Source organism: Dermochelys coriacea, chromosome 1, assembly GCF_009764565.3.
Source record: "Dermochelys coriacea isolate rDerCor1 chromosome 1, rDerCor1.pri.v4, whole genome shotgun sequence".
Taxonomy (NCBI): Eukaryota; Metazoa; Chordata; order Testudines; family Dermochelyidae; genus Dermochelys; species Dermochelys coriacea.
Window position 1 is genome coordinate 243,845,291 of NC_050068.2, and position 13,349 is coordinate 243,858,639.

General features: G+C 46.2%; 1 protein-coding gene across 1 annotated transcript in view; it reads left to right on the forward strand.

Moving 5' to 3' along the window:
- Positions 1-13,039, forward strand: part of LOC119863292 (sodium- and chloride-dependent GABA transporter 1-like) — a 32,125-nt gene extending 19,086 nt beyond the window's left edge. Inside the window, exons 9-14 of the mRNA XM_038421499.2 lie at positions 387-499; positions 6,578-6,709; positions 7,588-7,690; positions 8,446-8,546; positions 9,678-9,845; positions 12,884-13,039. Coding sequence (XP_038277427.1) covers positions 387-499; positions 6,578-6,709; positions 7,588-7,690; positions 8,446-8,546; positions 9,678-9,845; positions 12,884-12,988 — 722 coding nt within the window. The 3' untranslated portion in view covers positions 12,989-13,039. The remainder of the gene's footprint in view (positions 1-386; positions 500-6,577; positions 6,710-7,587; positions 7,691-8,445; positions 8,547-9,677; positions 9,846-12,883) is intronic.
- Positions 13,040-13,349: the final 310 nt, after the last annotated feature.

Here is a 13,349-nt window from a genome sequence, read left to right on the forward strand (position 1 = left end):
TTGACGAAATGGCATTTTGGGGCTGAAAAAAATCCTGTTGGAAAATGTTTGACCAACTCTCATTCTCAGTGTATATGTTGGTAACAAAGTATAACCATTTCCAGGAAAACGTTTGATCTCCCAGTCTGTTCCTGCATCATTGATTATGGTAACAAAATGGCATTGTTGTTTAAATGGGGGAAAAAATGAATGGATTCTCAAGTCCCTCACTGCTCCTTTGTGCAGCATAGACCAAGGGGGCAGATTTTCGTGGAGCCCATATTAACATATTGGCAAGTTTTTGCTGTTGCTATCTCTCGGTTTAATAGTCATACTGAGCTCTGACATGCCTCATTGTTAAAGCTCTTTAGAAACGTAAATTATTCAATATGTTTTCATTCTGGTAGGTCCAGGACTGGCTTTCCTTGCCTACCCACAGGTTGTCACACAGCTGCCTATGTCCCCTCTCTGGTCGATTCTCTTCTTCTCCATGTTAATGATGTTAGGCCTCGACAGCCAGGTGAGACAACACACTGGGGAAAGTGGGTAAGAAGCAAAGCTGTGGTTAGATAAGAACCACCCCGGATGATAGTTGTCTGTCCTCCTCTGTCAGTCCTGTACAGTATTCCCTCTAATTTTTTCCATCCATGTGCAGAATGAATTTTGTTATGTGCACCATATCAAGGTAATGTGCAGATGTGTGCCACCAGAAGAAACCAAAAATCTAGATATAATATATATTTTTAAAAAGTTACCACAGGTATAATTACTCCAGCCAGGACAGGTTAAGCATTTTAGAACTCACTACTCAAAGAATTAAATTTAAGCGTAAGAGAGAAATAAAAATTATGAAATTTTTTAGCCAAAACACAAAAATAACGCACTTTGAAAGTAGTATCAAGAAGTAACAACAACAAGAAGTATGTGTTGGGAGATGAGTGTGAAAGACAGAGTGTATGTATGTGACACAACAATGTAATAGTGTGTGTGTGTGTGTGAGAGAGAGAGAGCACATTATCCCTTTAAGTATGCTACCCTTTTAAGTAGATCAGCAAGCCCTCTCCATCCTGAGCCTTGTTGTCTGCCCCCGGCTCTGTGGAGATGGTGTACAGGGGCAGGGGAACACCCTGACATCAGCACGCTGCTCTGCCTTTTTTCCCCTTCCCCTCCCCACTCTGCACAGCAAGCACAAGGCTCCTGGGAGCAGCTCCAGGGCAGAGGCAGCACATGGCAGTTGGGGGAGGGATACCTGAACTGCATGGTACTTAATAGCCTGCTGGGTGGCTGCTTACAGGAAACATAGGTCCTGTATAGGGTGATTTCTCACACTCAACAATGAGATCCTCCATTTTGGGCAGATCTTCACGTACAAGGGAAATTTTAGGCAAATACTAGAGAATATTTATGGAAGGCAATAGTAATTGTGAATATTCACCTGGGACACCTGATTCCAAGAGATACCACTCAGAGTCAGAGAACATAGACACCAGGATTTCTTTGTACTACAGTAGCTCCTGGCCCTATTGTACCGGGTATAGTAAAGACACAGGCAAGTCAGCTTACTTTATCAAAGGAAATACCAGCTATTCCTGAGTGACACAGCCAACCCACCAGACACTGGCTGATTCCTTGAAAGGCTTATCGAAGCAGTGGGTTTGGAAGGAGAAGATGGTAGTGCCCTTCCCAGTTAATTCTGGGAGGGCATTCTGTGCATATGGGGCAGTGCAAGAGAAAGCCCACAAGTTATAGGAAACCTTGTGCCATGGCCTGATCTAGTCTAGGGACACCAGCCTGTTGTGATGGGATCTGATTGCTGAATCCTACATGCTTCCTAGCGCCTGGGGCCAGGTAGTGACATAATAGCCATAGAGCAGATGCTTCCTACAGCAATGGAAGGGGTTTTTCTGTTGCTGTAGGTAATCCACCTCTGCAAGCAGCAGAAGTTAGGTTGATGAAAGAATTCTTCCATCAACCTTGTCGTGTCTACATCCAGGGTTTGGTTGGCTTAGCTATGGTGCTCAGAGGTGTGGATTTTTCACACCCCTGAGCGCTGTAGCTATGTTGATAAAAATTTTAAATGTAGACCAAGATTTAGACAAGTTCCCTGCAGAGCCCACCTGGAGATGAGAGCTCTGGTTTCTAGTTAACCCCTTTAGGGCAATGTGTCAGTAAAACAAGGAAGCACAGGCTTAGCAAAGGGATTTCTTAAACATAAACACACACCCCTTACTCTTAAAAAGCACAAGAGAGTTTTGTTTGTGAGTTCTGGGTTTGGTTCAAGGCCTTAGGGGAGATTAAATCCTTCCTTCCTCCACTCACTCCAGCTTACCTTCTGTTCTTGGCAATGAAATGGCTTCCTTGGCTTAGAAAGCAGCTACCTTGTCAAAAAGACTGGATTAGATGGGGGGAGGGTGGGATTCCAGCTCCCCCTCTCCCCAGACAGATTTCTGTGAAGAGAGTCCATTCAAAGCCAAAGGCCCTGCTGGCAGAAACCGTATTGTTTGAGCAAGGGAAATTTGCTCAGTGTTGATGGCCCTTGATTGCTCCATCACATCTCCCTTCCTCCCCTCACCCCTACATAGCCTCTCTGCTACAAAATGCTGAAAAATGGATGATCTGTTCTACAATTACTGATCTGATCTACAAAAACTGGTTGCAATTACAGATAGCATTCATAAAACCACATGAAATTCATAAATGGACATGTTTCAGAGTAACAGCCATGTTAGTCTGTATTCGCAAAAAGAAAAGGAGTACTTGTGGCACCTTAGAGACTAACAAATTTATTTGACCATAAGCTTTCGTGAGCTACAGCTCACTTCATCAGAACCAATGAAGTGAGCTGTAGCTCACGAAAGCTTATGCTCTAATAAATTTGTTAGTCTCTAAGATGCCACAAGTACTCCTTTTCTTTTTATAAATGGACATGGACATATTCCCCAAACTGTCCCATCTTGTGTCTAATCAAATCTAATCAACCCAGCTGGAGTTTCACATGCTGAATGTTCCCACTGAACAGCTCAGACCAAGACTTATTGCAGATATTATTTGGCAAACAATCTCAAATAATGAGTAAATGTTCCCAAAGTAGCTAAGTTCACTGAAAGAACTATTCTCTATGGATCATTCACTCGGCTCTCGTAAATAGTTCAATACATGACAATAAGGCTTCTAAGCACTGTGTGGAATTATTGATGCCTTTGCATCTCAGATATCACATGGAAGTCTTAGAGTCCCATATGACTGTGAGTCTCACAGAGCACGGAGCTCTTTGGGGGCTGTCGGTGCCTGGGGAAGGGGTGTGTGAGGCATCAAAAGCAAAACAAGCATTTAGAAAAACAGATAAATAGATGTTGAGGGCTTCTATCTGCATACTGGAGATTTACTCTTTCAGGATATGATTTACACATAGCGTGGAACCTACAATGCTTGCAAAAAATACGCCTACTCTTGTATGTGCAATAACAACTGTGCATGCAAATAGGTAGGTAGGTAGGTGCCTGGCTAGTCATTAGTACACACAGGCTCCTGATTTGCATGTGTTGCGATAACTAAGCACACAAATGCAAGTGTGCAATTGCACAAATACTTCAGGTTGCCTTTTTTGAAAATTAGGCCCCACATGTTCTCAGAAAGCATTGGTTGTGCAAAGGAACATCTTCTGCAGGACGATCAGCAGCCCAGTCCATGACTGCTTAGTCCAGGCCAGGTGTAGCAAGGTGGTAAGGCTCTTGTGTCAAACCACGCCCTTAACAGGCACTAGAACCCTTCAGAAGGCTGCTGAAGTTCTGCTGGCTCATTGTCGTAAGTGCAACTCGTTATTGCACCTGGGCTAGAAGGGAGGTGGGAGTGGTTCCCTGGAGAGAGGCCAGAGTCGGTCCTGGAGGGACACCCAAGCTGGGAAGCTAAGATTGAGGTTTATGTTCTGGTCATGTTTGAGCTGCTAAGGAAACCAAAGCCCATGAAAGTAGGGGGTGTTTGGCCAGTAAGGTGTTGCTGCGCTCAGTGTTGAAACACCCAACTGATTTAAGAGCCTAAATCTCATTTTTCCAAACGGGTTTAGGCAGTTAGAACCCTAAATCCTATCGGCTCTCAAAGGGATTTAGACTCCTCAATCAGCTAGGTATCGCAATGCTAAGCGTCACAACACCTAAATACCTTTACAAAATTGTGCCTCTGGGACCATTTCAGTGAAGCGCTTAGGCACATGTTTAACTTTCAACATGTGCTTAAGTCCATCCCAGTTCAACAAAGCCCTTGAGCATGTACTTAAAGTTAAGAATGTGTTTAAATATTTGGCTGAATCAGGGCCTAACTCCGCGTCTGCGTGGTCTGGGGAGGACACAGTCGGGACTCAGCCTGGTCACACCTGGGCTTAAGGAGAACCGCTTTTGGTGACAGTAGGCAGCATAGGGCGCTGGAGAGTCAAGGAGAATAACAGGGTCTGTCTGTGCCCAGTAGCCTCAATAAAGAATCCTTTGTGTATTTACTACTGCTACGTCCTGTCTCTTTGCTCCATGAGGGACATCACAAATTCTTGTTCACAGCTGCAGTGGCATACGTTGATACGCACAGACACACACACACACGTTTTCACTCGTGGGTTTAGTTCTCTTGCATCTAGATCTAGGTTTAGTTCTCTTGCATCTCTTGCATAATGTGCTAATTATTTCCTTTTAACTGCCAGTTTCCAGGTCAGGCGTTTGCTCCACCAGGGGAGTGAGTGGAGCCTTGTGATTCCAAGCCCGCATGTATCCCATGTGATGCCATCTTTTACAGGTTATTCATGAGCATTTCTCGCTGATGGAATCAGAGTCCTGCACAGCAGAAACACCCACTCACAAGTCTATCTGCTGAACAGCTGTTTTTCTGCAGTTAAACTCCCTTTGGGCCATCTTCTCCTCCTGCATGATACAAGGAGCTCTCCCTGAAGCCAATGGGAGTTCTTTGTATCCTGTGGTGGGGATCGCAAGCCCCTTGAACTATGGGAAAACTCTCTTGTCTGCTAATTGATGTGAGGTGCCAGCCTGTCAGTGACTCAATATTCTACTGAGTCTCCTGCCCCACAATTGATGGAGTGACTAGACCCCGGCAAGAGGGGAAAAAAGAGTGGGGGAGAATCAGGAATGGAAATAAGAAACAGGAAATAACAGGATCACCAACTCAGGTTTGGGGTGCGGTGCAGACGCCTATTATAGAAAAGGGACAGGAATAATGAAGAGACACAACAATATACTGAGGAAAGTGAAACATTTCAGAGAACGCACAAAAGCCACTGTAAAGAGAAAAAAGAAGGAAGGAAGGAAGCGAGTACACAGAGTGACAATTATTATTTATTATTTGTATTATGCCAGTGCCTGGGAGCCCCAATCACGGACCTCCGAATCCCACTATGCTAGGTGCTGCACAAACGCAAAACAAAAGACTGTCACTGCCCCAAAAATTTTATACTCTGAACATACAGCAAGAGAGAACAGATGGAGTCAGACAGATAGATGGGCGGGGAGGGGTGAGTAAAGGGAACCAATGAGACACTACTGGTCAGCACGATAGGCTGTGGACTCTGCACACCACCAGCCTAAGCAATGTCAAATAGGAAACACCGCAATGGCCTGCTCTTCAGAGGTACGAAGCACTCGCAACTCCAGCAGACGTCAGTGGGAACCATGGGAGCTCAGCACGGTTATAAATCAGGCCATTTTTGTTTAGGTGCCTAAATGTTCTATTTGGGTGTCTAACTTTAGGCACCCAGGTTTGAAACCTTTAGCCTTAATGACTTGTTCAAGGTCACATAGCTTCAGTGTCAGGATTAGACTTGAGGGCCTCCTAGCCCCCAGCCAGGTGCAGATTGCACTAGCAGCATTGCACAATTTGGCCATCTCTTCCTGTGTGTTCCATGTGGTCTGGTTAGGATGTGGACAGGTGTGTATCCCATTGGTATTTACTGCTTCAGCCTTCCTCTCCCCCTCCACTATTCCTCACACAATGCCCCTGGGACTTCCCCCATGTACATCTGCTCCAGTGACTCTCTGTGCCCACTTCTCTCTCCTCCCATACACCACTCTTAATCTGAAGTGACTTCCAGTTCCCTTGCTATTTACCCTCTTGCTCATAGCTTTCCACACCCATATCTTCCCCCACTTGATGGTCTCCCATACCCAGGCCCTTCTCCCTGTGACTTGGCATATCCAGTCCTCCCTGTTAGCCACCCTCCCCTTCACTTCCACACCAGCCCCTTTCCTTCTCCACAACACCAATCATTATCCAGCTTCCTGTGGTAACTCTTGCAGTCAAGTGAAAGAAACAGATTTTGACACCCACACCCACACCAGGCTTCAGCATGGTGGCCCTTCAGCACCGTCACTACATGCTGGAAATGAGGTGAAGGTGAGGTCATCCACCACCTCCAGGCAACAGGGAAGCTGTGGTTGGTTGGACACAGAGATAGAAGAAGTAACACAAATCCCAGCTGAGAGGTGGTGCATTCTCCAGAGGGGAGGGAGGCGGCACCACACCGGGGGAATCAGGGGAGGAGGAGGAGTGTTTCAAGTGAATGCAGAGGGTGGTGATGTATTTGCGTGTCTTTTTCCTCCTGCAGTTCTGCACTGTGGAGGGGTTTGTCACAGCCCTGTTAGATGAGTATCCCTATCTCCTGAGGGCCAGGAAGAAGCTCTTCATTGCTGTGGTCTGTCTTATCTCCTACATTGTTGGATTCTCCAACATCACCCAGGTACCTATCCCTGTGCTCACTCCAGCTTCTGTTCTTGGTGCTCTTCCATCCACCTTTTTGTATAACAGCACCAGAGGAAGCCTGGGGGAAGGGCCATTGTCTGTGAAAGACACTAGGGCCACTGTTGGTCTGGGTTTTGCCCAGCACTGTCATCTATCCAGCAAGCTGCAGTCTCCACATTAAATCTCAGTAAGTCACCATCATCCTTGTGGTCAGTCTAGCTGGGAGTCCTGTTGCTTCCAGGATGGGCCTATGCCCTGGAGGGTGACACATTCTCTAAGCAGAAGATTGAGATAAACCATAAGAGAGCAGGTCTGGTGGGGCTCCAGGGCAGTGACACTAAGGCTCAGGCTCCATATTTACATGCCTTAGTGAGTGACCTAATGCAGAGATCTGTATACTGGGTGTATGGCAGTGAGGCTCAGGCTTTGTGTGCAGACTTCAGGGCCTGGCTCGGTGACATGGAGGCCAGGGTGTGGATTTCCCACTTTGTGACTTGGTGCTGGATGAGTCACAGAACATGGAATGTCTGCAGAGGCATCTGAAGTGCAGCAGGAGGGACAGAATGGATTCGTTTTACAAAGTGGCTTCACCACACACTAGAGAGGGAAGGCAGCCACGCGAGATTCCTGGTTGTCTCCCTGCCCTCAGCCAGGCTTGAACACTCGCTCCTTGACCACATTCCAGAGTACATCTGTTAAAATGGCAGGAATTTGATTATAACAAAATGATGCATCTTTGTTGGCTGCCATAGGCCAAGGAAATTAACATACAAAGGCAGAATGATTAGATAAAAGTATTGATCATATTAATTCTCAGCTCCCCACCCAGGCTGTACTCCATAACCAGCCCCTCTCCCTTTGGCTTTGTCTCCTCAGGGTGGCATTTATGTCTTCAAGCTGTTTGATTATTATTCAGCCAGTGGCATGTGTCTTCTCTTCCTCGTCTTTTTTGAGACGATCTCAATTTCCTGGTGTTATGGTAAGTGCAACTCACCTTGTTCCTTTGCTGCTTATCTACAGGCACAGAAGGTGCTATTTTCAAAAGCCCTCAACACTAGCCACTGAAGTCAGTGGGAGATGGACAATTTGACTATAGTGTTGGGCCAAAGCTGAAAGCTTTTGAAAACCCCCGGGATTTTTCATCTTGCTTCCTCAGACAGCCACTCAGCAGAGCACATGTTCACAGAGATTCCTATACAAATGGAAATATGCACAGGCCTCTAGAATTGGATTTCTTGAGGGCATGATTCGAATATAGAATTTGTTAGGCCAAATCTGACTGCTGAGCCATCTGCCCTGGTATCCTGGCAGTGTCCAATGTCTGATGCTTCAGAGTCCCCATCTCTTCAGTAACTTGCCCATCCAATTGTGCAGTGCTGGGGTGTCAGGGAATTCCTTCTTGACCCCTCCAAGGTCAATCTATGACCTAGTCTATCTTATAATCTAGACCTTTGCTTGTTGATTACTATCACTGTTGGGAAGTTGTAAATGCTTTTAGTGGTCATAAAATTATCCAGGTACCCATTAAGATCGAGTCCAGTGTTTGTGTGAATGGCCTCTACTTTTTATCTGGGGAGTCAGCATTACAATTCTTCATGCTCACCTTAAATGTCTGCTCTCCTCTCTGATCTCACATGTCCTCCTTCTCCTGTTCTGTGTTGGGTCACTGGACAGAGGTGATGAGAATGGTGCTGAGATATCATTGCTGCTGTTAATGCGCATTTCTCACTGTAGGTGTGAACAGATTTTACATGAACATTGAAGAGATGATTGGCTACCAACCTTGCAGCTGGTGGAAGCTCTGCTGGGCCTTCTTCACTCCCCTCGTTTGCGTGGTGAGAACAAAGCAACTCTCTCTGGGGAGGTTGATCTAGAAGGGCCACCTCACTGGGATCATTCTATGGGTGGGGGAAGCACTAAATTTTTAGTCAAGGTAACTCCAATCCAAATCCAGATCTGGCATTAAATGCAAGTTGGTCCTGAGAAGAGTCAAAGTGACTAGCAGGAAAAGAAATATGTGGCACCTCTTTTATTCTCCCACCTGAATCCCTGCAACTGACTCTCCGAAGAGAGCGGGGAGCTTGGCCTAGAACATAGTTACTAATACATTACTCCTGTGTTTGATATTTCAGAAGCTGAAATGGTGATTTATGACTTTAAAAATCATTGTTGGCTGTGGGGAAAACTTTCAGCCACTCCAGCTCCAGCCTCAGCCCCTCCCAAGCCTCTCTCAGCAGGAGGCACTCTCAGATATAATAGAATTGGCACTGATGAGCTCTCAGCTCCTCCGCCCCCCGCTAACCCTTCCTCTCCCAGCAGGAGGTGCTATTGGCATTGCTGCAGGAATACTGGCTATGGGAAGTTCCTAGCTCCTGAGAATCAGCTAAGAGGAAGCTGTTTAGGAAATGGTTTGGGAGTGCAGTGCGTAGCAGAAGCCTAAGTAGAGAGGGGTGTAAGTGCCCTGGCTGGGGCAGGGAAGTTTAGGGGCACTGACCATGGGGAAAACATTACCCTGCATTCTCAGCCTCTCTCAGCCAGAATTGCTGTAGGAAATGGGGTAGAAACAATCTCTGGTAGAATGAGAAGATTAGAGAGAAAGGTGCAGTTGGTGCAGGAGCCCTGGCTGTGGGAGGAGCTGTTGGGACTGATCTGGGAGCCCTGGCTCTTGGGGGCAGCTCTTGGGCCATGACTGGGGAGCGGGGGCAGTTGGGAAGGGTGCGGGAGCCCTGGCTGGTGGCCAGGGGCAGTTGGGAATGGTGTGGGAGCCCTGGCTGGGGCGAGGGGGGCTGATGGGAATGGTGCGGGAGCCCTGGCTGGGGAGGGGGGGGCAGAGGGGGCTGTGGGGAATGGTGTGTGATTATTGACTATAACTCAGAGTGAGAATTTAGGGAACTCTCAAAAGGACAGTCAGTGAATATTTCTGCTTGTTCCATACGATGCTGTGACTGCTGATCCTGTTTCTTCAGGGTGTTTTCTTCTTCAGTGTTGTTGAAATGACCCCTCTGACTCTGGGGAAATATGTCTATCCCACATGGGGACAGGGCATCGGCTGGCTCATGGCTCTGTCTTCCATGGTGCTGATTCCAGGCTATATGCTATACTACTTCTTCATCTCCGAGGGGACCATCAGGCAGGTAAAAGCAACTTTCCAACTTCTTCCTCTGCTCAGTTATCTATCCAGAGTGAATTTCCCACCAGCAACCCACTATAAACTTCACTCAGCCCCTGTGTCATGGCATTGACTCCTGTAGTCTTTGTAAACCAAGACTTCCAGATACTCCCACCTCTTCCCCCAACACCCTCTGCGCTCTTCTGATCTGCTCCTTATGCTTTCTACTACCTCCTGCACAACACATTCCATGTAACCCAATAGAAAGCCCTTTCTCACTGAGGCAAATGAATTACTTAGGGGATTGGGGTAAGGAGATATGTGCCTTTACCTGTTGGTTACAATCCCTCGCAGGTCAGTAGTGACCAAAAATTGTTACCTTCTCATTCCTGTTTGGTGCCTTATGTGAAACAAGTTGAGGGAATCTTGGTCCCATTCCTAGCAGGTTGCTGTTCACATCAGCCTATCACTGTTACATAGAGAGATGTTTAAAAATCTTCCAACAGAATGTTTTCCCATTGGAAAATGCTGTTCTGTCAGAAACACAACTTTCCAAGGGGACATGTTGATTCTGACAAAATTTTGTTTTGAAGAAAGAAATTGAAATGATGTGTTTTGCGAAGGTCAGAACATTCTGTCTGGACCATTTCGGAAATGGAACTTTGATGTTTTCATTTCAAAATGACTTTTCATTTTGAAATGTATTTAATATTATAAACATTTTGTTTTTCAAAGAAGTCAAAATCAAAAGGAAATGTTTTTGACTGTCCTGAAACAAAATATTTTCATACATCTTGTTTCATGGGAAAGTTCTAAATTCTTTTTTGTTCCGATTTGTAATGAAAGCAAATGTTTGAAACTGTGGATATTCCAGTTCCTGAATGGTTCTAGCTATGAATGTCACTAACAGGCAATCTCAGCAAAGATGCCATGTTCTAACTGAGCGTGAAGCCTGAACTAGCTTAGAGCCAAGGTCTATTGGTGAGGGAGGTTTGCAGTGGGGCAGGCTGTCTCATGGATAAAAAGGGCTGTCAGTCTCTTCTCTTTTGCCAGCTTTCAATTCACTTTAAAAATGAAAGAAAGACAGAGAGAGGCCCCAGTGCTGCACTAATATAGACCCCACCATAATGTCATTTTTCTTTTGGGCCAGAAGAAGAGATTGCCAAAGGCAGTCACAGGGCATTACCCTTTCTCTGTTGATAGCAATAGGCTGCGCATCGTGTTGAGAATTAAAGCGAACAATCCCCACTCAGATCCATCTCTGATCCTTACAGATGATTCTTGCTCAGAGCTCCATAGTATGGTATGAACACTCACCACCCCTCCCCGCCATTCACTGGTAATGTGCCATGGGGGGAAATCCCTTCTTGTCTCCTAACGGGGGCATCAGTTCCTCCCTGTGTTTGGTTCCAATTCTATTCCCATTGAAGCTGAGGACAGTATTCTCTTGACTTCACTGGGAGCAGGAGCAGGCTGGGAAGGCCAGATTGTAATGTCCTGTCTCTCACTGAGTAGCATCTAAATCCTCAAGTAGTTCCACTGACTTCAGCAGGGCAACTTGTACTATACGAAGTGATTAAGGATATCGCAGTCTGCCCCTAATTCCTGTAGTTGTGCTTCTGAATCCACCTGTAACCTGAGATCCCACCTGTTGCCCACATTTCCACTGAGTCCCTGTCTTGCAGGCCCATGGACTGCGGTTATATTCTGTTGCTCCAGGAGCAATCTTAGCATCTGGTGCATACTGACAATGTCAGTCAATAGGAATTAGAAATAATAACAGCGTGATTGGCTTCTATTTACCTTCCCCTCCTTTTGCTCACTCGATCAGACTTGATATCCCCATGTGCACTGACCATTCTGCCAGTTCAGTGGAATGTCACTCTTTTCGGAGGCAGCCAACACACACACCCAGGCCCCCGGCCTCCATGATCCATTCCACCAGCATTAAACAGCAAGTGGCAGTAGGGAGATACAGTGTGTGTGTATGTGTGTGCATGTGAGAGAGAGAGGATTAGCTTGTAGCAGAGCTGAGGCTGGAGGGAAATTAGATGTCAATGCAGAATAAAGGGGTTTTGACAGACAGGAAAGATTATAAAATATTTTAATCCTACTGAGCATGAATGGCAGGAGAGCCTCCCTAAACATTTCAGGGGCTTCACCCAGCAAGAAACACTTCAGATATGTCTGACAACGGGGGCTCTTCCCTCTCCTGGAGGGGCTCTTCTCCAGGTCAGTGATGTCCATTCACTTCAGGCCCCCTTCCTCTCTGCCTCGTGTTCCATAATTTAAAGCACCACTTCCCCTCCTGGACTTCAGCCTCCATGTCCATTCAACCCTAGGCTTCAACCCATACTGCTCAGACAACGAGTGCCCTTCTGCCTGAGGGACTGCTCTCTCCCACATTCCATCTCCCGGGGTGTCTTCCGGACACAGCTCTATCAATGGACCTCAGTTTTATTTAGACTTTGATCCTGTCAGGTTGATATAAATGGGAATCCATGCTGGCATAAAGGGCCATGCAGGATCAGAGCCATAAACTGTAAATTCCTTGGCATTCTGTAACCATTGGATAATATTTTTAATGAGAATTTCATGAAAAATGGAATAGAAAATGAAAAGTGGGTCCATTTTGAATCCTGTGAAATGGGAAGAACCTTGACGTTTTGGTAACAAATTTTAAAATTTTGACTAGCTTTAGCGTCTAGGTGCTGCTACAACTGAGCAGTAACTACTGGCTTACTTTGTAATGGTGCTCTCTGTTATTCAGAAGAAGAGAACTGTGTGTAATAGAAGAGCAAAGGGGAAGTGATTACATTGCCAAATAAAGGTGTCTGGTATCTGGAGCAATTGTCCTAATCACCTGCAGTGTTCACTATCCCCTTGGTAGCCCTCTTGCTGTAACTAGGGATGTCTCTTCAATTTTGAAAGAAGGGTTGTGACCTTCAGCTTCAGCCACATGCCATGTGTGGTGATGGTGGTGGTGGTGATGAAAGGGTCTCCTCGTTTTTCTCTGGGTACTTGTGTCCTTCCTGTAATCTTTGTTTTTTTGTTTCTGGACAGCGTTTTCAGCAGATGACTCAGCCCATGCAAGAGGTGGATGTTCAGAACAATGGACTAAAACCGAAGATCTCACTGAATGGGAGAGTCTCCGATGCTGCTGTCTAGGCAGAGGGCAGAACCTCTTCATCCTGCTCCGTAGCTGCTCCCGCCACTGTGCTTTCACCTCCCCTGGTGCTACTTGTGTGTCCCCAACTCCACGGTTGGTTTCAGTCACTGTGGGAAGGATCTAATGGGAGCCCTTTCATGGCACTGCCCCCTAGCCTGGCTGATCAGGACTTTGTTTTAAATTCCATAAGGACAATGTGCAGTGACTGTCTTCATAATTTATGATCCCAATCCATACTGCCAGAAAGGAATGTCCCAGGCCCTAGTTTCATGCTGATCACAGGTGGTATTTTCTGTAGTACAATAACGTCTCCTTTTTTTGTTGTGTTCTTCAGCCCCTCTTCTGTACTAAAGTCCACCA